This window comes from Carlito syrichta, unplaced genomic scaffold (assembly GCF_000164805.1).
Source record: "Carlito syrichta isolate Samal-C Ts95f unplaced genomic scaffold, Tarsius_syrichta-2.0.1 Scaffold300457, whole genome shotgun sequence".
Lineage (NCBI taxonomy): Eukaryota > Metazoa > Chordata > Mammalia > Primates > Tarsiidae > Carlito > Carlito syrichta.
Window position 1 is genome coordinate 122,818 of NW_007244553.1, and position 22,984 is coordinate 145,801.

Here is a 22,984-nt window from a genome sequence, read left to right on the forward strand (position 1 = left end):
CCTCCCTCCCTCCCTTCCTTCCTTCCTTCCATTTTCAGTGAGGAAACTGGTGAACTTGGGTCTGGCTGTGTTATATTTAAGGTGCTGGTGGTGATGAGGTGTCCAAGAGGCCAGAGGAAGGTCAAGGAGTTTTCATGCAGGCAGGATGAGATTCAGGCGTAAGTGGGACCTCAGGAATGAAGAAAGGCAATAATTTTTAAGTAGAAGGTGATAAGCAGCCATGTCTTTTACTCTGAAACTTGAGTGAGCTGATGCCACCAGATTGCCCACTGAATCTGGAGGATTAGGGGGGAGCTACTTTTACACATGTAATCACCTTTTGTATACCCAGGGGTCAGAAAGGAGCAGAGCAGATATTCATGAATATTTGTTCAATGGAATTAATTTGGGGAAGGGACACTTCTTTCTTTGAGTTAGGATGTTGGGTTTCCATCCTAAATCTAGCACTTACTAGCCAGCAATGCAGGTAGTAATGCCACTGCTTGCTTCACAGGGTGAAGACAAGGGCTAAAGGAGCTATGTGTAAAGCACTTAGCACAGAGTCTGTCCTGTAGGGAGTGCTTGAGATAAATGACTGTTCTCATTGTGTTCTTTGTGTTAGAAGAAGAGCTAGCAAGCAGCCACATAACTCAGGAACTGAATATTAGGGTTTTCCAGCCCATTTCTGAGGCTCCTTATGTTCCTGTCTTCTATTAGTTACACAGTTTACTATTATGGATGGCTATGGGGAGTAGGGGAATAGGACAGAACGTACTTCCTGAAGAAAGCAATGAGCTTCTGGCTTCCAGGTGAACTAAGTGGAAGGAACATGGGTTAAAAAAAAAAAAAAAGGCATCAAAGAGGGCCCGGAAGCTGACCCACTGTTTTGCCAGCACTTCTTTGTTCTTTTGGATACTTTCTTTTATCCTTTCTGGGTCTTTGCTTTTCATTTATGATGTGAAGGTAACTCCCTTGTCACAGAATTGTTATTGAAGCCCAAATGAGATCATAAGTGAAATGTCTGGTATGTAGGGTACACTTAATAAATGGAAGTTATCTGATAGGGGAGGTTCTGACTTGTTAATTAATCTATTTAGTTTTATTATAACATACTTCCTTTTTCCCCCTGTTGTTTTTCTTCCCATTATTTTTCTTTTATCTGAGAAGTTTCTTTAGGGTTTTTCAGTACTTCTTCCTTTGCTATTTTAACTCCCACTGTTTTCTGGAGGGGCTATGCAAGTTTTCTCTCCTCAGACAAAAAACCAATGCAATAGTTCACCATACACAGTTATCTTTGTCTTACAGGTCCAAAACTGTTTGGATGGAAACCAAAACTGTAATTTTTCAATGCATTCATAAAGTCAGTGTCAGATTGATTAAGTGGATATTTGAGTTCTCTTATTTTAAAATGTGTACTAGCATATACCTTTGTAGAAAGAATAAATCATCCCATGTAGTTACCTTGCAAGTACTCATTTATAATAAATAAATATTTATAAAGTAACCATCAGAACTCTCTTATCTTTATGCCATTGAAGACCGTAGGAGATATAAAAAAGTAAGTAGCATTCTAGATGAGATCTACTAAGTAGTTTGTTTTTGCTGATTAAAACTGTGGGTTCTAGTCATATGTCTGGAAGGAACTTTGGGGTCAATCTGGCTCAATCTACTTATTTTATATATTTAATGAAGTTAAAGTTCAGAGAGTTGAAGTAACTTGCCTAAAGCCATACAGCTAGTTGGTAACTGAACAAGACTTTGCTCCTTTTTGTGGTCAAACTGAGACAGCATCAAGTTTGGGCGTTGCCTTAAAAGGCTTCTGAATTGTTCTCCCTTGACCATGTGACTTCTGGAATCTAGCTCCTATCCAGGCACCCCTTCCCATGCTTACCTAGGAGCCTATTAACTGGTGGTTCAAGGCAATGTCTGTCTCTGATCAGGTCATCAGTAGCCAAAAATAAAAGTATTCATGTTGTCTCTCTTGGCCTGTCTTTCTTGCAGACTCGCCAGCCCGTCTTTGTGCAACTGCTGCAAGGTGTGTTCCGGGTTTACCACTGCAACTGGTTAATGCCGAGCCAAAAAGCCTCTGTGGAGAGCTGTATTCGGGTGCTCTCTGATGTAGGTAAGATGTTGAGACAGTTTGGATAGAACGTAGTGAAAGTTAATCTCCTAACAGTAGTAAAGGCTACCATTTATTGAGCACTGGTTACAACTCTTCTAAGATTAAACAGACAGGAAGTTTCAGAGCCAGATCTGCTATAAAGATCTTTTTGATTCCTCAACCTCTTTTTGATCTACCAAGCCAGCATCCCCCAAAGAAAGAGCCAGTGAGTCCAAAGTAAGATAGGCCTAGAAAAACAAGATTCCACAGTTAAATGTTAGGCAACTCTTGGCACTTCACAGTACACAAGCTTATTTAGACCTGGGAAGTCCCTCATTCAAGAAATTAATTTGTTTAATTCAGCAGATGCATTTGACCCCATGGAAACTTTTTTTTCCCCCACAAAGCACCTATCCAATCTCCAGGAAGACCCTTTCTCGGAAGTGGTACGCTGCTCCCTCTGGCTCTGACGATAAGTGGTTCTCCATTCCCTCTTTAACTTCCCTCATGTCTTGCCTCTTATAAGTAGCTTTGAAAGGAAGGTATGAAAATTATTTCTCCCGGGCCAGGCATGGTGGCTCATGCCTGTAATCCCAGCACTTTGGGAGGCTCGAGGCAAGAGGAATGCTTGAACCCAGGAGTTCAAGACCAGCCTGGACAATATAGGGAACAGCCTGGACAATATCAAGCATGGTGGCATGCACCTGTAGTTTCAGCTATTCATGAGGCTGAGAAGGGAGGATCTCTTGATCCCAGGAGTTGGAGGCTGTGGTGACCCATGATCATGCCATTGCACTCCAGCCTGGGTGACAGAGTGAGACCCTGACAAAAAGCAAAAAAAAAATTACTTCTCCCTTTACCCTGACTTTATCAGACTCTGTTACTTTACCTCTTCTCCATCCCCTATAAATGCTATGTGAAGGACTAAGCTTCCTGCTTAAAGCTGAGAAAAACATTACCTGCCTGGAGTAGGTGGATCCCTGCAGACCAGAAGATCAAGATAGGTGTGGTTCTTAGCACTACTGAGTTGCTGTCCAGCAAGTATTAGTTGTATTTATTAGTACCTGTTGCCTGATTTCAGTAGTCTCTTGCCTGATTTCCTTCTCTCTCCTGTGGTAGATGTCAGTGTCTTTTTATTATTTATGTGACTGTACTTCACATAAGAGATTAGACTTTTGAGAGTGTATACACCACAGGTTCATGATGTGATATCACAGAAACAGGACCTTGTGATGGACTCTTCAGATAATCCTATGCTTTCTCTGTACATGATTATCCATCATAAAAGACATGCTTGTTGAGGCCAATGGACATGTAGGAGTGAGTCCTTGCCACACAAGTTAGTTGTTGGTTAAAACTTGAGCAAGTTGCTGACTTGACTAGCAGTTCAACACTCATTGCTAGGTAAAAATCTTTCCATTGTCTTAGTGGTGATAAGAAAAAAGACAAGGAGAATTGATGTGTTTGGAATGGTAAGGCATGAAACCAATACAACCCTCTAACTCTTAGGTTTACCTCCATACCTCTTGGGATTACCTTCTCCTGATGAAAACCACACCCAGAGATCACTGGGATAGTTGTTTAGCTTATAGGATAGCCAAGGCACAGAGTTTCTAGCTGAGATGAGTGTATCCTGTTTTTTAATTTTTATATTATTTGTATTATTCCAGATCTCTCACTTTCTATGTTAAACTAATAGAAAGTTGTTGGTTAGCTCATAATTCCTTTCCCTAAATTGTGTCTATTTACTTGGGATTTAAGCAGTTGCTCCTCAGATTCCTCTTTCTTTTTATTTTTTTTAATTGGAGTCTCACTCTGTCAGCCATACTGGAGTGCAGTGACCGCTCCCGGCCACCGCAGCCTCGACCTGCTGGGCTCCGGCGATCCTTCCGCCTCAGCCTTCCAAGTGGCTAGAACTATAGGTGTGCGCTACCACGCCTGGCTAATTTTTGATTTGTTGTAGAGATGAGGTTTCGTCAAGTTGCCCAGGCAGGTCTCGAACCCATGGGCTCAGGCAATCCACTCACCTCAGCCTCCCAAAGTGCTGGGAGTACAGGCTGAGCCACGGAGTCCGGCCAGATTCCTCTTTCAATGTGTTGAAGTTGTTTTTACATTTAGATACGGGTACTGGTACACCTTCTTTGAGTCTAGTGTTTTGAGATATTGAAGACAAGATATAGTGTTCTTTGGAGATTTTCCCATATGGAAAAAAGGATTATTAGTCTTAGTTATCTTCTTTTTTAAAATAAACCATTCATTTAGGAACTATTTTAGATTTATGAGAAAGTTGCAAGGATAATACATACATAATTCACATAGATCCCTCACCCAGTTTCTCCCATTGTCAGTATCTTACATCATCAGAGCACTGAAACTGATATTGGCACATTGCTGTTACCTCAGTTCCAGACTTGGATCTCATCAGTTTTGCCCCGGTGTCCTTTTTATGTTCCAGAATTCAATCCAGGCTACCTCACTGCATGTAGTTGTCATGTCTCCTCAGTCTCCTCTGGTCTGTGATGATTTCTCAGTCTTTTCTTGCTTCTTATGACCTTGATAGTCTTGACAAACACTGGGCAGGTGTCCTGTAGAATGTCCCCCGTTGTGAGCTTGACTAATGTTTTTCTCCTAATTAGACTAGAGTTATCCTTTTTTAAGTGGAAGAAAGAAGCACTAGTATAGAAATAATAGCTTAGGTAATTGTAAATACTGTCTTTTGTATTATATTTAGCTTAAGCCAGCATTTTGTAGATTGTTGTACAGAACAACAAACGTGAACGAGTTTTTAGAAAAACAGTTTATTGCCAATGAAATGAGTTTCCTGTCTTGATAATTCTTAAAAGATATGAACACGAACACATCAGTGACCCTAAAAAGTCATTTTGTTGGGGAAACCCATTCAACTTTAACTCTGACTTGCCCAAACTTTATGACCTTAGAGCATTTTAACATTCCTCAGAACTGCTGTCCACCAGAATTCACACTGAGAAACCCTAACCTAAAAGATGGTAAAGTTGAGTTGAGCTCACATTCGGTACCATGTACATTCTGGGCCTGGGAAAAATATGCTTGTTGGGAATGGGGCATTAAGTCATCTCTAGGGCATCTCCCCACCAACAGTTGCAGGCTCACAAGTCATCTTTCTCCTGTGTAGCCAAGAGCCGGGCCATTGCCATTCCTGTGGACCTGGACAGTCAAGTCAACAACCTCTTTCTGAAGTCCCACAACATTGTGCAGAAAACAGCTATGAACTGGAGGCTATCAGCCCGCAATGCTGCGCGCAGAGATTCTGTTCTGGCAGCTTCCAGAGACTACCGGAATATCATTGAGAGATTGCAGGTAATGCCTGGTGCTGAGAGTAGTGCTGCTTAGCCAACCCTGGGTGGTTGTCACATACAGCAGTGCTTCCTCGAGCCAGACAGCATCCACACTGGGTGGTAGGGAGATGTCAGTATGGTGGATGAATAGTCAAATGTTACAAAGAATGTAGGATCAGGAGTGAGAAGCTTTAGGAAAAGTTCCTGACAAAGTCGTGGTATTTAAAGGTTATTTATAGATTTACAGTTTTTGTATGTGTGAAGAATGGGGATTCCATTCTTATTGTGAAGGAATATTTAAGTATTACAAGAGGATGTTTAGACGAAGGGTATAAAGGTTCCATTTTTTCCATCACTCTGGGATTATTTAGCCCCTTGAATATTCAGCAGGTAAACAAATGTAGTGATATCTGAGAGAAGAGACTGTCAGAATAAGCCAGATGAAAACAAAAGTATTATTCATTCCAAGCTAGATTATATTGTTTTTTTCTTAGCAACTACCAGAAGATCTGTTATCCCTTTGTTAAAGGGAAGTGCAGCAAGTATTAGATGAATGTTACATGCTTAAACATACATTTTTACGTTAGCTCTTTTTGTTTGTAAACAAAAACATGAAGTGATTCTCTCAAAGGTAGTATATGGACCACAGTTTGAGAAGCACAGATCCTTTGGATGACCGCAATGCATGGTCCCAGACCAGTGCCTGATGCTTAGAAATGGTATAACCTTGGGGAGATTTCTTGATTTATCTGTGCCTCAGCTTCCTAATTTGTAGAATAGGAAAATATCTTATGTGGTTGATGTGAGGATTCAGAGAATTGATAACGTTCCAGTTATCTTTGTTTTGTGAAACGAATCACAACAATTACTCTCTGTTGCTGTTCGGGAGGTTGGCTGGGCTCAGCGAGGTTTTTCTTGCTCAAGGTCTTTCATGAGGTTGCAGTCAGATAGTGACTATGGGTGGGCTCATCTTGACACCTTGTTCCTGTGCATGTTTGGCAGCTGATGCTGGTTGCTAGGTGGGACCTCAGCTGGAGTTGTTGACTGAAACACCTACATATAGCCTTCCCATGTGGCCTGGGCTTCCTCATAACATGGAAGCTGGGTCCCAAGATGAGTATTTCTAGAGAGAGATAAGTGAAAGCTTTATTGTCTTTGACCTAGCTTCGGAAGTCACATAACATCTCTTCTACCATACTTTGTTGGTCAAAGCAGTCTCAAAGATTCCCTCAAGTTCAAAAGGAGCGAATCTAGTTCACCATTTGATGGTAGGGTTGTCAGTGTCACACTGTGGGAAGAACATGCAAGATAGGGTATATTGTGGTGGTCATCTCTGGAAAATACAGTACATGTAGAAAACTTCCTAGCTTGTAATGAGCACTAAGTTGAGAGCTACAATTATAGTTATTACTACTAGTATTGCTGTTGTTACTACTATGGCTATATTAATAATTACTGTCGTTAGGTGAAGTAGCTGAGTCTCTGTAAGGTTGCATAACTTTCTGAAAACAAATGAGTTCACTGATTCGCCCATCAGCCCACTACCAGGCACTAGGGATACAGTGGTGAGCAAAACCAGAGATGATCTTTGTCTCAGAACATCTCAGGTTTTGGAGGGGAGACAGACATTAATTGTGAACATAAAATAGTGAGAGTGACAAGTGAAAAGTGCAGAGAAGTGAGTAGTACATGAAAGATTCTAATGAGGTACCTAGTCTTGTCTGGGCCTAGGACTGGGAGTCAGAGGAGGAAGTAACATTTGAACCAAGATTAGAAGGAACAGTAGGACTTAACGAACAAAAGGGAAGGAGACAGCCTGTGTCAAGACCATTATCCAGAAAAGAAGGTGGCATATCCAAAGACCAGAAGAAGCCTGGGGTGGCCAGAGTCCAAGGAGCTGGAGAGGTTGGCAGGGCTTCATGGGTCAGGTTAAGGATTTCAGCCTGTATCATGATAGAACCAGTTCTTGATTCCTAATAGAGAGTTTCCTGACCCCATTATGCTTTTAGAAATGGGAGGAACTGTGAAGACTCATAACTATAAACACAGCATTTTCTTGCCTGCTCAAACTAAATAAATTATCTGTAGTCAAACACACCAGTTTCATCGGGGTGTGGTGGCTCATGCCTGTAATCCCAGCACTTTGGGAGGTGGGGGCAAAAGGATTGTCTTAACTCAGGGGTTTGAAACCAACCATGGCAACTTGCAAGACCTCGTCTCTACAATAAAATAAAATAAAAAATTAGCTGGTCGTGGTGGTGCGTGCCTGTAGTTTTGGTGGCTTGGAAGGCTGAGGCAGAAGGATCCCCTGAACTCAGTAGGTCGAGGCTGTGGTGAGCACAATTGTGCCACTGAACTCCAACCAGGGCAACAGCGTTAGATTCTGACTCAAAGAAAGAAACAGTTTCTTGTGCTTGTCTTAGATTTATTCTGCATATCCTCAGGAAATGAAATAAAATACAAGGGTAGGCAATACTGTTATAAGGACTTGGACTTGTAAGGGATCCTCATCATCCAATTATTCATTGCGAGTCCCTGTAGTTATGCAATTAGCTAGTACAGCGAACGTTGTCATAATGTAAGAAATCCAATCGCAAACTGACTACTTATATAATCCCCATTTATATATCCCCTCACTTAACACAAACACTTTTCCCTACCCATCACTTCATGGTCTTTGTTGGTGTCTCTGATTGCTGAATGCAAATCAATTGCAATGTAAAGTTCAAACTGTGCAAAAGATGCAGGATTTCATGAAATACATGAATGTGTTGCTGAAGAGCTATTTCAATCCCACGTAAATGCTGTAGACAAAGATTTGCCAGAGTTAGGACCAGTAACAAGAAGAAAACTTTGACTAGGTGCTTCCAAAGGGGAAGCTGATAAACCCTCAGAGAATTTTTAAAAAATGACTCTGTTGTTGACTGTGCTGTGAGAGTCAATATGAATTAAAGGGGGAAAAAGATATGAATTAAGGGGAATTGCAATGTACTATCTTACATTCTTTTGGAAAAAATGCCTCCCCATCCAAAGAAATCATCTGAGTCGTTCATACATTCTCTGTGCATCCTAGACATTATTAAGTGATTGCAGTTATCACTCAAATTTTGTTAAATGTAAGATTAAATGATCTTCACATGGTTTAGTTTTTATTTCTGGGTAGAAGATCAGTCAGCTCTTTCTTGACCCCAATTGGGTCCGCAATATTGAGGTGAATGTAGTTTAAGTGGCATTTCCTATGCAAATCCTTGGTGAACCAGGCTTTTTTGTATTATCCAGTGTGCTGTGTTTGGCCCCTGACTTAGCCAGTGTGCCTCCAGTGAGGTACTGAGTTATAAAACCATAGAGCAGGCTTTAGCATCTTTTGAAGACAATTTCTCATCTGTTTTCTATCATTTGCCTTTAAATGGTGTTTGTTGTGTTGGTTTTGCTGCTCTTTCAACTTCTCTCTGTTTTCCTTTCCTACAGCTATGTGTTTTGCGTTTGAAGACCATCATGCTATCAGGGTACATGTATTTAGCATGTTGATACAGCATGTTCATTTGTGTTCTCATGTTTGTATGACTTTATTACATGAATAGTTCGTGTTCAGTGAAAAGAATTAGACAACATTGACAAGTATTACTATATAAAAGTAAAATCACCTGCAATTCCACCACTCAGAGAAAACCAGTAGTGATGTTTTAATGGTATTTTATGTTTATCCTGTAGATATTGATGTTGTTTATAAAAATAGGATCATAGAGTCCATTCTATTGTTTGACCATTTTTACACTCATATCATAGACATCTTTCCATGTTGTTAAATGTATTTTTTGCATCATATTTTAGAATATATGAAATGATTCCTTGAGTAGCATAAGGTTATCTCAAAAGAAGAGGTGGTGGGAATGTTGACTTGTTTTTATTTTGTCTTCTGCATCAAGGGCTAATACTTCAGGTAACCATTGGGCAGTGTTTAATAATCTGAGATGAATGCTAGACAGTACTAAAGTTACTCTAGCCTAGCTTCTGCGTCATGTTGTAGGGCAGAAATCAATGTTCTCACCCTCCTATAGTTGGCCTCCGCCTGAACTGTTGACCAAGGCTGTGCTTCCATTGCAGGACATCGTTTCTGCGCTGGAGGACCGTCTCAGGCCCCTGGTGCAGGCAGAGTTATCTGTGCTCGTGGATGTTCTCCACAGACCCGAGCTGCTTTTCCCAGAGAACACAGATGCCAGAAGAAAATGTGAAAGTGGCGGTTTCATTTGCAAGTAAGCGGCCTCTCTCTCTGGGGTGGTCAGTTGCCAGAACCTTGATGACCAGACAAAGCTTTTGTTCCTGAAGAAGGAGACGTTGTCCTGGTTTTTAACTTTGATGAATGCAAGGTCATGTGCTAGAGTCCTGTTCTGACCTTCCCACAGTAAGTCTGTCTATTAAATCCTTCTTACTGATGCTATTTTTTGTTTTTGTTTTTGTTTTGGTGAGAATTTCTCATTTTAACTGCATGCCCATTCATTCATTCATTACAGAGTACCCACCATGTGCTGCAGTACAGACAAAAAAAAGTCATGACTCTTCAGCCCTTGGGAACCACAGCCTCACAGTCTTTTCTAACAGTTTTGTAGTTTCTTGGTTTTTGCCTTGGGGCATAATCTAAAAGAAACAAGTGATTTCATGACCAGGAATCTTCATTAGATTTTTGCCCTAGGGTTAGTTGTTTGTTTTTCCTGGAGCTGTGCTCTGCCTGTGAGTTTACTTTTCTGGGCCCCTCTAAGGACAAGTGTGTGGATAAGGGAATGTGTGAGTTGGTCCTAACTATCATCCTCGTGAGACTTTTTTTTCACACTATTGGCATCTTTTAGCCATTTTACCGGCAGTCCTCAGTGGATAAATAGCCACACTCTTTAAACGAGCAGGTCTGAGTGGACCTCTGTCTCGGTTCTCCTCTTCATATAATCTGTCCATTGTATGTGACCAACTCCTGTCCAGTGAGCCTGTGTACTGTGAGTGACCAGCAGGTGTTGCTGTTGAGACACAGTCGCTAACTGGCTGTTCTTAGTGCGGGGAATGCCCTGAAATAGGTTTAATCTGGGAGCCCTTAATAAATATTTGTTCATTAACTGACTAGTTACAATGAATTGCTTGCGAAGTGTTTTTAATTTAAAGATGGTTTCAGGGATGTAATTGGTGGTTTTCCCTGCCTGCCTTCAGGTTAATAAAGCATACCAAACAGCTGCTAGAGGAGAATGAGGAGAAGCTGTGCATTAAGGTCCTCCAGACCCTCAGGGAAATGATGACCAAAGATAGAGGCTATGGAGAAAAGGTACTGCCTTTTTTGTTTTGTTAAGACCGTGTTTTACTATTAAATTGAAGTGAGGGATGTTGAAAAGTCTACCTTAGTTCAGGCATTACTGACTGAGGGGTTAACTTAAAAAAAAAAAAAAGCTGTTTATCTTGCTCCAAAAGGTAGCTAAATCACATGACTGTCTCTTTAAAAGTCAAATATACTTAGTTGTGCCTTATAGGCTGCTTGCCACAAAATCTAATGTCAGAGAAGTTAGCAATAACAAGATTTTTCATCGTTTAAAATTCCCAGTGAGAAGTAAATTTCTCTTGTGTATCAACGTATGAATTCCAGAATTTTGGGTTCCAACTCAGCATACCTGTGGGTTTACTTGCGTCTTTCAGATGAGATGGTGCACAGTCCTTCCAGTACATCAAAGAACTCCCTCCAGTTCTAACTGGACTTAAGGCGTGACAAGCATGACACCATTTTGGATTGAGGTTGGGAAATGGACAGTCCCCATGACCAGCTACTTCTTAGTATATGCAGTGGGCAAGGATATGCCAAGTCCTTTCCTCACACCTCTGAGGTTGGGCACAATGGGACAAAAACAATCTCATTGTCTTTCTTTTCAGCCCCCAGCAAAAAATCATAGGTGTGACTTTGAAGCTCACCCATTTTCATTTATTCATTATTCAAGAAAATAATGTTCACTAGTTTTCTATGAGCCATTTTTAGCAACAATTTCTGAGGAGGAAAATACAGATATCTCTGACTTACGAAAATACCCAGGGTACCTGATCTCCAGAAAGGCAAAGTCGGGACCAAAGGGAGGCCCAAACTTTACCTGTACAATGACCACTTGTATACCTAATCCTAAATTGTACCCTACATCTTTAAAATAAAGTAAAAAATTAAAACAAAAAACAAAAAACCCAAAAAACAAAATACCCAGTAACTCACTTTTTTGACTCTGGAAAGAAGCCTTGATAATTAAATCATCGATTCATTGTCAAAATGGGTGGTGACAATGAAAAGTGTAAAAGTCTACAGGGGTGTTGCTTTCTAACCTATTAGAGCAACATAACAAGTGAGAATCCTTGGATCAGAAAACAGAAAAGGAGACAATCCTTATTGCAATATACATTCCTCACTGTTCCCAATTCACAAAGATTTTAAATGTTACTCTACATTTTTAAAATATATAAATTAAAAGGTGAACAAATGTTGACTAATTAGAAAGTAGGTTTCTGTAACTTAATAGGAATTTTGTGGAGGAAATCTGCCAGATAAGAGTTTATAGATATAGGTAATAGAGATAAAGAAGCCTGGTAAGGTGAGAAGTGGTTGGATGGCCTGTTCATGCAGATATCTGCATAGGCTCCTAGTCAGGTCCTGCTCTTAAAAAAAAAAAAAAGTAGAAAAAGGCAAAGGCAGATGACAGCGAATATACTTATCAGACAAATGAATAATAACCATTTATTTTACAATAAATTTTCTTAAAGTGAGCTTTCAGAAATGTTTATAAAATGTGATTCTAGTTACAGAAGTTTAGTCTCCCTAATAAGATGAAATCTACCAAAGGGGCCTCAGCCAGCTGAATGAATATACTTGCATCTGTGGACATGGAGCCTTATTTTTCAAATATGGAGCCCACCATTTTCTCTGATTCAGAGTATCTGTTCCTTTCCATAACTGTTTAAAGTAAACTTTGGTGTCTCTCCTCTAGCAAATGTTAGAAGTTGTGATTATACATGCAGTTCCCTTTTTATAATATGAAAGGTAGATGTCCTATCCTGGAGTTTCCTCAGTCTCTGTTGCATGGCAGACAGGTCTGTCAGGGTCTTTGGGGCCATGTGGAATGTGTGCTGCTCCATTCCCTGTCCCTACCCACTAATGCCAACTGAGAGAACTTCCCAGACCCTGGTAGATGCCACATCGGAAATGTCATATTGTTGCCTGTTATGAAGCTCATGGAGAATGACAGGGCCAGGGGTAAAGAGGACCCTTGAAGAAAGAGTCAACTCTCAGGGTTTTGTGGAGATTCTTGGGCCCTTGCTCAAATCCTTTTTCAGCTGGTGGAGATATTAGTCACACCTAAGCAGAGAGGCTTGGAGGAAAGATGACATTTCTTACCAGTCTGATTTGGGCTGTCATCCCCATTCATGAAAGTGAAAATATAATAGACCAGTATGGGAATTGCTACGAAACCGAGGAAGATGTTCTAGAAACCCATGTTAGTCAGCAGCTCCAAAACCTACAGCACACGCTTGCAGCGCTTCCGGCCCAGTGCTTTGACTGTTGAAAACACTACTTAACCATTCACATTGATTGAACTTCAAAAGAGAGAGGTACGCTAAAGTCGTTCTGTTTCTCCTGACCTGATAGCTGGTATTAACTTTGTCTCTTTCACTAAGGCTTTTTGAAGATGCTTTTGATGATTTCCTGGCTGTCCCCGTTTTGACTAAAGAAGCATGACACAGAGGGTAGGCCAACTTTTTCAAGGGTAGGAGTGACATAGAGCCAACGAAGTAACCTTTCTGAAGCAAACCAGTTGGCTTTAGTCGATAAAATAAATGAGGTGTTATTTGGCCCCAGGGGTGCTGAGGACACCAGGGTGAGTGTTGAGGCCATTTCCCTCCTCCCATCCCAATTTTCCGATTAGTTGCCTCTTACGTGGAACTTGTCTCATGACTAACACCTCCTGGGGATATCCAGGAGTGTTCTACTTCCCTGCCCTCTCCTGAGATTTCACAGCCAAAGAATTGGATCTGGAAGGGCCCCAGCATCACCCCATCCAACCCTCCTCTGCACATGAGAGGGCTGGGACTCAGAACTGAAATGACTGCCCAAGGTCACATGGAAAGTCTGTATCAGGATCACAGTTAAGAGTCTAGGTTTCCTGAATCCCATTGCAGTGTCCTTCCCTGCCTCCCCTCACATAGTGTCCACCATGCATGGGCCAGGTAGTCTTTTTTTCTAAGCTGTAATCCTTAAAGGTGATGAGATATAATTATCTTCACTTATCTCTACTTTTTTCATTCAAAAACATCAGTGTGCTTGTATGGGTCTATTTGCCTGGAAAAAAAAAAAGGCCATTCAGAGCTGTCATCCATATTACCAAGTAGACTAAAACATAACAGAATTTCTGTAAGGTTGATATGCACTTTTTAAGTTTTGTATATACCCACTAGTTTCCTAGAGTATAAGTGACAATGATACTATGCATCAACCTCCTGTTATATGCCAGCCACTGCACGTCTTACCTTAAATCAACCTCAGAGATAGATGTCACTATTGCTATTAACTATTTTATACAAAAGGGAGAAATTTTCAGAATTTCTTCAGAATTTGCCTGAGTTCACATGGCTAACAAGGGAGCTAAGTTCAAATCTAGACAGACAGTCCAATTCCAGAGTCCTGACTCTACCACTGTGCTATCAGTGAACAGACTGACACCATTTGAGTGTTTTGCAGTCCACTTACAGCTTGAACACTTAAGTTTTCATTGTATTACATGATTATGTAAACGAGGCAGTGACTCGACATGCAGCAGAACTTGAACATCTAGGCTTCAGCAATTCTGATTTTTCACACAATTGAAAACAGACTCCAATTGTTAAGTGACTTTACGAATTACGATTGTTTCAGTGTCATCCAAAACCTGTAGTTCTGATCAGCTTCCATACGAAGAAGTCAAATTAGTGAGTAGTGAGTGGTTGGTCTACTTGTCTTGGTGCACTGCCCCAAGAAGTGCCCATCCAAGAACTATCACATATGATGAAAGGTAGGGGCTGGCTGAAGAAAGTTTTTGCAAGATTTTAATCATGATCCTTTAAGAATTTTTAAAAAATAATATTTCACTACTATGGCTCTAAAATATTAAGAGACCACCAAAAGCATATTCTTCTTAGAGAGTGGTAAACATAAAATAAAGAAATATTAACAATTATTACCAAAATAATGATGAAATATATTTTTGCATGATGCTTGTGGTATTTTTCTGTCATGTGTATTCAAAGTTAACAAATTTTAAAATCATATCAAAACTTTACAAATACTCTGTGCAATGCCTGCTAAACACAGCGTTTTAATCTATAGATGAAACCATGTCTATGTGGAAAAGTAAATAACCTCCCATAGCTAAACATCTCAAAATTTCATTTGAATCTTTCTAAAACTCAGAAAATCCTCAAGACCCTAGACCCTGCTTGAAAAGGGAGCATAGTTATTTTATGTGTTGGCTACTCTGTAGTTTACTGTAGGTTTTTTATTAAGCTGCTGTTGACTTAAGTTATTAGTCAGAGAGCTTTGGAAAGAAATTCAGAGGCCAGGAATTAAAGTAAAAGGATATCTCAGAATTTATTTCAAATCTGTTTCCCTTCTGAACAGTAGTAGCTGTTTTAGTACTAGAGAGCATATGACCTCAGGTAATGCCTGGGTTTTCATTTCATACAAATCTTCATTCTCCTATTAATTACCAAAGTTTCTTTGCTCTAGGTGAATAAAGTATTAACATTTCCAGCTACTGGTGTTTCTGACATCAACTTAAATTTGAAAAATGTACTAAATATTAACAAAGTTTAGTAAAAACCAACTTAGGATCATCTATCCCAAGCAAGCATAATTGTGATCATTCTTTTGTGTATTTTCTTTTTCCTGGGACTTGATGTTAATAAATAAACCCTATGTCACTGATATCACTTGAGTGGGCACTAATCATCCTGGGGGGAGATATTGCTTCCTTTAATCATCAACAGTAATGGGACCTGCAGGAGCATCAGCAGGACAAATCTTGGGATATGTTGGTCTTATTACCTGCTGAAGTTAAAGTTGGTAAAGTCTGGGCTCCTAACACCCATTGATTTGTAAAAGGAGTCTAAGGAAAGAATTTTCTCCTAACCTGATTTAGTCTTATTCTAGTAATTTTCTCTACTCTTTCATCTTCTGAGAACATGTTTTTTGGGGGAATTTGCCCTTGCCCCTGACTCATTTCAAGTTTTCATGTCTACAAGTGAGTGCAAGGCTTTCTGCATGCATGGTCAAGTGACCTGTGAGGTTCATTGCCTGACGTGAATGAAGTATAGCAGCATCCTGCCCATTTATTCCTGAGCAAGATGTCACTGTGAGCTCTGGCAGTGTCCAAAATCCCTGAACCTCTTCAAACAGTCACCATCTAGCAGTGCTTTAAGGTGAAAGAGTCAGCTTTAAGAATAATTTACAAAGTCTGTAACAATTGGCTGGATTGTATTTCCTTTCCTAACATTTCCTTCTTTTTTCTCTCCCTTTTTTCTTTTCTAGCTAATTTCCATTGATGAATTGGATAATGCTGAGGTCCTAATTTCATTGTTTTTGTTTTGTTTTGTTTTGTTTTCTGTTTTCCATGTCCCATGGTGGTGTTCTCATGCACCCTTCCAGTTAGCCCTGTGATCCTTCTTCTAGTCTCGCAGTGTTGTGTATCTGACTTTGTGTAGCGTGCCTTCTGGGAGTGAGTGGAGTCTGTTATGTTCGTGTTGGCGTTTCCCGTGAGTTTGTTTGCCATTTGTCCTTGGAGATTCCATCTGAGTCTAGAAAAAGATTTTCTAAACCACTATAAGATGTCAGTCGTTCACTGTCTAGAATCTCAACTGAATCTGTGATTGATGCTGGCCATTAGCATATCTCTGAAACTCAGTTTTGATACTAGCATAAAGAGCTGTAAGTACAGCATCTGATGCAAAAAGATGTAATTGCATGGGTATAGTTGAAAGTATTTTTGAAAAACAAAAAACCTCCACTACTCGCTTATTCTGTGTATTTAAAAGTATTGAATGTGAGGGTTCATATAAATTTTTTCAAAGTGCAGGCTGAATTCCAAAGTGCTAGTTGAGACTTTCCATCTGTGGGCTCACCGGTTAGGAATGTACTGTATCCATGACTTCTCATCTAGGAAAACTACTTATAGATTCAGAAATTGAAATGTCATCCAGTGGCTTCTGTACTTCCATATCAAATCAGTTTCACTTACCCAGAATTGCCCTGACAAGTGGTTCTTTTTGTTTGGGACTTGGGGCCTCTTAAATATTTTCTACCACAATTTTTTTTCAATATTTCTTGGCATATTTTTGGACTGTGATAATTTTTAGACTGTGATATGTGCTAGATAAATGGTACCAGAAAAAATTAATTTGGGGAATTACTGTGTATCATTGAGAGGGCTTAATTGGTTGGCAAATGAAACATACTGGACTACAATTTTATTTGACTTTTTAAAATTACTTTTCTGATCTACTTTAGACATCTGTATCTTCTTTTGATAGACCAATTGATACCTTACTTTAGATCGACAGAGCTACCAAATAGTATATGTCTTCTACTCTAATAACTACTCTAATTAATATATCATAATTTCAGAAATACTAAGAAATGGTTCCAGTATACCAAGCAAGAATTTGAACCACAGACTTAAAACTGAAGGCAACAAAGTGGTCGTGAAATTGGTGCATATGCCTCAGGAATGATCTCAGAGAGGTTAAATGATTAGTCCTAGTTCACACAGCTAGAGAGTGACTAGCTATGGGACTATCACATGCTGACTTGCCTGGCCTAGTGTGCTTACTCTTCTACCACAGTAAACTCCAGAAGCACAGAATTTTCCTTATATTAATTAGGCATGGACAAGTGAGGAGACCATGCCTTCTAGGATGATGAAAAGGTGAAAAAAACCAAAGGGAGTGTGGCAACTTAATTAATCATTCTGTGCCATTTCCTGTTTAGCTTTTCCTATTCCGGGTTATTCGTATCCTATGCTGAATGTGCTTGTTGGCACCTTTTGATACTCTTGTTTCTACCTAGAGTTGTAAATGTCTCACTGATTTAAATTTTTCCTCTGAAATATTGAGGTTGAGCTTTCATTTGCTTAAGTACAAATTAAGTCAGGAAAGGAAAAGCTTCCCTAATCGGAGTCTGTGGTGTTATTAATATACTGTTTTGCACCATAGTAATCAGTTGATGTGCTTGCTTGCTCAAGATAGAACTTGGGTCTCCTGGCTGGGAGTTTATTGCTCGCTTATGGAAAGATTCCACAGTTGGAGCAGGTGTGTTTATAATTATATACTCTAGGAAATAGAATACTGTCTGTTTATAAAAGAAGAATGTTCTGGCAGCCACTTGGATTCTTTGAAAAATCCCTGAAGAAGCAACTGTGGATCTCCTCTGCGTTGTTCCCCCTGGCAACTGTCAGTGCCAGGACACCAGCACCCATCCCTGGTCCCTCAGGCTGGCGGAGCTGGCCTTCTCAGCTGAGATACCTGATTGGCCTTTATCATTGATGCTGTTCTGGAAACTACTGCAACTCCTGTGGTTTCTCCCCCACCAAGCCTTTTGTGGGTGTGTGCTCCTGGAAACCTGCAGTCCACAGCTGGAGCTCTGCAGAAGCTTAATGAGAGCTTGTGCTGACCCAGGATTAGGGCAAGGCCTTACACCCAAACTGCATGCTGATGTTACAAATTCTGAACGTGGTGGGAAATAGCCCCAAGGTTCTATGATCCCCTGATTGAGGAAGGGCCACTGCCCTTTGATGATAAAGGCCACTTGGGTATCTCAAGAGAGAGATGCAGTGAATGACTTGAAAATAAAAGAACAGTGCCCACTGGATGTCTGTCAGTGCTCGGAGAAAACAGGGTGAAATGAGGACAGTCATAGGTTCCCTGCAAGAAAAATGCATGGTACGGGGGCCTTCCCAGCAGCCTTCTAGCACAAAATTATGTTTGAAACCAGAAAGAGGGGGTTTTTTTTGTTTGGTTTTAGCAGATAAAGAGGCAAATTTAACCTCTGGTTTTCCCTTTTCTGTTGGGCTGAGGTGGGGGTGGGGGCACAGATGGAGTGGGAGAGAGGCGGGGACTCGAGTTAGTTTTCCTTCCTTCCACTTGTAGCTTGGTTGGATTGGATTGTTACGAAAGTCTGCACCTGTGTACCCTCCACCTAAATCAAGATACTGTTTCCAGCACCCCAGAAAGGACCCTCCTCTACCCATTCTTGACTTGAAACACACCAGCTGATGCTTAAAGACATCTATTTATATGACTAATATTTGAGTGCCTATTACGTTTGAAGCACTGTGCTGAGGGATTTGGATAAAATGGTGCCCCAAATGGACATAGTGCCTGCCATTCTGGAGCTTAAGTTTGGTGGGGCAGATGGACAATAATGCACATTCATGTGTAATGACAGCTTATCAAGCATGAGAAACGTTAGCAAGGAGAAGGAATCATGGGAGTAAGGAATCTGGAGACTTCTACCTGAGCAAGGAGGCCAGGTAACAGCTTAGGATGTCAGGTAATGACTGGTGAATATCCCCACAGGTGATCCTGTGAGTCACTTTTCTAAACTGTAAAGTGCCGCGCTGATCAAAGAGATACACATTTTGGGCAGAGGCAGTGAGCAGAACAGTAGTCCAGCTAGTTTTCATGGATGTGTCTTTAGAAGGGAGTTGTGTGTTTATAAATTATGTACTGTAACTCAGTGGACATGCCTGTTTCTACATATTTGTGATGTGATTCCCACTGAATCACTGTCACTTGGGGATATGGAACCTCTGGGGGTTTGCCTTCCTGCATTGCAACAAAAAAGTGAAACTAACTTTCTTAGCTACTCAAGGCACCTGTAGCCTGCTTATATTAACTCCTCAACTTCTCCTACCTTGGGCTGCTTTACAGGCAAAAGATGCCACTGACAGGGAACTTTGTAAAATTCAGGGAGAAAAAAAGAGAAACACAAGAATGATTAAATTTCACCTTCAGGGGGCGTTCTCATGACGCCCAACCCAGGGTGGAGGTGTCCTACTTTTTTACATTGCTGTGAACTGCTGGGTTGGGCACCTGCCAACATTCAGGCGGCAGTTACATAAGAGCTGCTTTTTTTCCTGGAATTTAGGCTCACTGCTGATGTGTGACCTTCAGCAGTAATTGCCAATAAATGCAGCGGGGCTGTTTACTGTTAGGCACTGGCAACCACAGAGCAAGCTCAACTCAGAGCATACAGAAGCAATTGCAGAGTCTGTGGAGGGTTTTTTTTTTTTTTAGTGCTGAGATTATTCCATAATGACCAAAGCTGTATAATTTAGTCATGTTAGAATGCATTTTAAAAATGAACTTCACTGTTGAGTTCTAACGAACTTGTTCTGTAAAATATAGGTGAAATGACATTGTTGGAATTAAGTAGTTTTTAGTTTGTTTCTAAAAACAAATACAGTTAGTAAAGACAATTGTCTTAGAAGATATGAAGATCTAAAATTGTTTCACTCAAATGCTAGGTAGCTTCTGTTTTAGCTCAATTTTCTGTAAAGCTTTCTGTTCTCTTTTAGGGTTTCAAAGGCTGATGAAGGCCAGGGCCCAGCAAGCATATTTGCAAACCCATTTATTGTTTGTTTGTTTGTTTCAGGGGAGCTGGAGATATAAATTCCCTTTGATGTACTGATAACTGTATCTATAATACAGTTACATTTCTTTGAATTGCATTCAGTTTCTGTTGGGTGGTCCATCAAAAGAGATATCCTATTTCAAAGGAAAATTCTAGAAGCCCAGGGCAGTACTGCTGAGGGCAGTAGAAAACAAAGGGTACTTGCAGGCTAGGCACACAGGCACACATGAAACGGATGGATAGGAAGATGGATGTGGGAGGGTGCTGTTGTACAAACACTAGAAATAGTCACCCAAGGAAGTCTGTGGGCTTCTTTTTATTTAAGAATGACAGAGTATAATTTCCTTCATGTATAGTAGAAATTTATCCCTTGGTAAAATGTTAGGTATGTTATGTATGGAAAGCGAGTAGACCGGTGTCTTATATGCACATATCCAGTTATTACACAAGGACCATAGTTAGAATGGCCTGATTCATGGCCTCATCTGGGAAGGACACTTAGGATTCAGTGACTTGAGGTACAGTTTGAATTTCCATTTCAAAGCCAGTCATTGAGAATCTCTTTTCTATTAAATTAGATTTTATTGACCTTGTCTAAAAACACTGGGAGGACATAAGATCAAAGGATAAATATGAAGAGGCAGTAGAGGCGATAGCTGGTTTCCAAGCACAAAACTAAACCACATCAGATTGTTGTTTATCACCTGCTGGTATGGGAGACTCACTTTGATTAGAGGTGTCAGCACCTGAATAGAGTAACATGTCCTGGGACTAAGGAGGGAGAATACGAAACTTGGGCAATTCAGACATATGTACTCTCAAAACAGTCTCCCTTAATATGTGTTCATTCAGAGCTTCATTGTCCTGTAAAAAAGAAAACTTTAATAATAAAGCTGTGACTTCATTCATTTACTAACATGATCTTTTGTTTTAGATATTATACATTGTATTTGTATAGCTATTGTCTTATTTAGACATTCATAGCTTATCAGTATGCTTATATTTATCAAAATTGCAGCTTACTACTGTAAAGAAACCTTTTCCTCAAGGAAGCACAGCTAAAATCCCCATAGGAGGAAGCACTAGTATAGGCTGTTGGTTATTTCACCAAATTATATACCGGATATGGCCTGGCCTTTTCCATGCTTGAAGACATTTTATGCCTTAGCAGGTTGTATTTAGGAAACTTGCCTGTTAGATATTATGAAATTAAGTTTTCTGAAAATATACCAAGCATTACTTAATATTTCAGCTGAATGGAATCCTAAAGAACATCTACTTTGTCTTCCTTGGACAGTTCAGGAGGTGGAAGCCTAGAGAGGTTCAGTGATTGGCTCAAGGTCACACAGAGAGTTAGAGCTAAACCCTGGGTGAGCCGTGATCTCATGATGCCCGTCCAATGCTCTTATCTATTCCATAAAAGGATAGCATTAAAAATTGTCCTCCTGGTAAGGTAGGATTCATGAAGCTACAAAGCATCCTCTTGTCTCAAACGGCTTCATGAAATTTTAAAGGAAGAGAAAAAAGATAGCTCATTAATTTAAATTTAATTTTTGTTTTAAGAATTAAACTAATTTTAGAACAAGTATGACAACCGTTTACAGAGGAAATAGAGTGTGAGTACAATCGTGAAACATAATTCCTGCTGAGTGATTAAGAAATAGATACATATTCCTACAGCCATTATGAAAGAATTCAAAATGCTTCCCTGGACAAAGAAAGCACAGGCAAGATAATTGCACAAACAAGTGATACACCAGTTCCAGTTCCATCTTCTTTATTTTCTTTAGTATTTATGTTCGTTGGCAAAGGAGCAAGAGGGTAGCTCTATGGGTTCCTATGGTGAATCCATGCCTATAGTCTTTTTGTTCTCATGGTATTGCATCAATGTAAAGGATGCATTAGTGGGAGTGTGGCCCATGCAAATGGTAGAATATAGTGCCTCTTTCTATCTATATCTCTGCTGTTTTAAAATGCATTCTGTTTTTTCTTATGTATTCTTTTTGCACTAAGGGCAGTTAGCAAAAATGTTTACACTGTGTTAATGCTTTAGCCTAAAGCATGCAAGGGTAGAGTTGCAAATATATTCTGGGATTGTGATAATACTTATGTCCTCTTGAAAACCCACATACCTGAGCTCTGTTTTTACTTTCCTTGCCACACTCAAGTCTTTTCTGCCACTGTGTGCCTCCCCACACCTTTAGAGGAGGCTAAATGCTTTAGAGGGAAATTTTCTCCTTGGGACTAGTGGAGCTGGACTCCTGCATGAAAGATCTTCCATCCAGAATTGCGTGAACGGCCCTCCACGTATGCCTCTTTGTCTTTGGTGAAGTCGTTTAATCCCTGAGATCTTTATTTGAATTTACCTATTGGGAAATAGAAAAATAGACAGAAATAATTAGTCTACATACTATAGCAGCTTAATATTAAGGGTTTATTTATTTATTTATTTATTTATTTATTTATTTATTTATTTTTTTTCCCATCTTGGAGATCCAACTACTAAAGGGCTAGCAATGAACTGGATTGAGACACTACCAGATTTCCCAGCGTCACTCCTTCCATGCTTTCAACACTGGTTCTGGCCACCACTTGACAGCCACCTTCTGGCCTCAGAATGGGTGTGCTGGAGGCCAAGGTCCCACAGTTGCAGCGTGAAACTTGGCTTCCTCTCATGACCCCAGACTACACCTTGCACCAGTCAGCCATGCTGCTGGTGCATGACTTTGGTCCTGGCAGTTACATCTGACATCAGTTCCCTGCTCCAGGCATGTGTCCTTTTGGAGGATAGATTTATAGCACTGTCTTCACATGGAGCAGTGGATTTGCTTCCAGCCATACTTTCTTGTAGCCATCACACACAACTTCACACGTCACTCGCATGTTCTTTGGAGGAATCCTCTTGTCTCTCATTATAAGTTA

General features: G+C 40.2%; 1 protein-coding gene across 1 annotated transcript in view; it reads left to right on the plus strand.

The window, feature by feature from the left end:
- The window catches only part of LOC103256992 (inositol 1,4,5-trisphosphate receptor type 1), a gene marked incomplete at its 5' end in the record, with an annotated part of 163,365 nt that overhangs the window by 120,437 nt on the left and 19,944 nt on the right, over window positions 1-22,984 (plus strand). Inside the window, 5 exons of the mRNA XM_021710740.1 lie at window positions 1,981-2,101; window positions 5,235-5,419; window positions 9,502-9,650; window positions 10,591-10,702; window positions 15,965-15,997. Coding sequence (XP_021566415.1) covers window positions 1,981-2,101; window positions 5,235-5,419; window positions 9,502-9,650; window positions 10,591-10,702; window positions 15,965-15,997 — 600 coding nt within the window. The remainder of the gene's footprint in view (window positions 1-1,980; window positions 2,102-5,234; window positions 5,420-9,501; window positions 9,651-10,590; window positions 10,703-15,964; window positions 15,998-22,984) is intronic.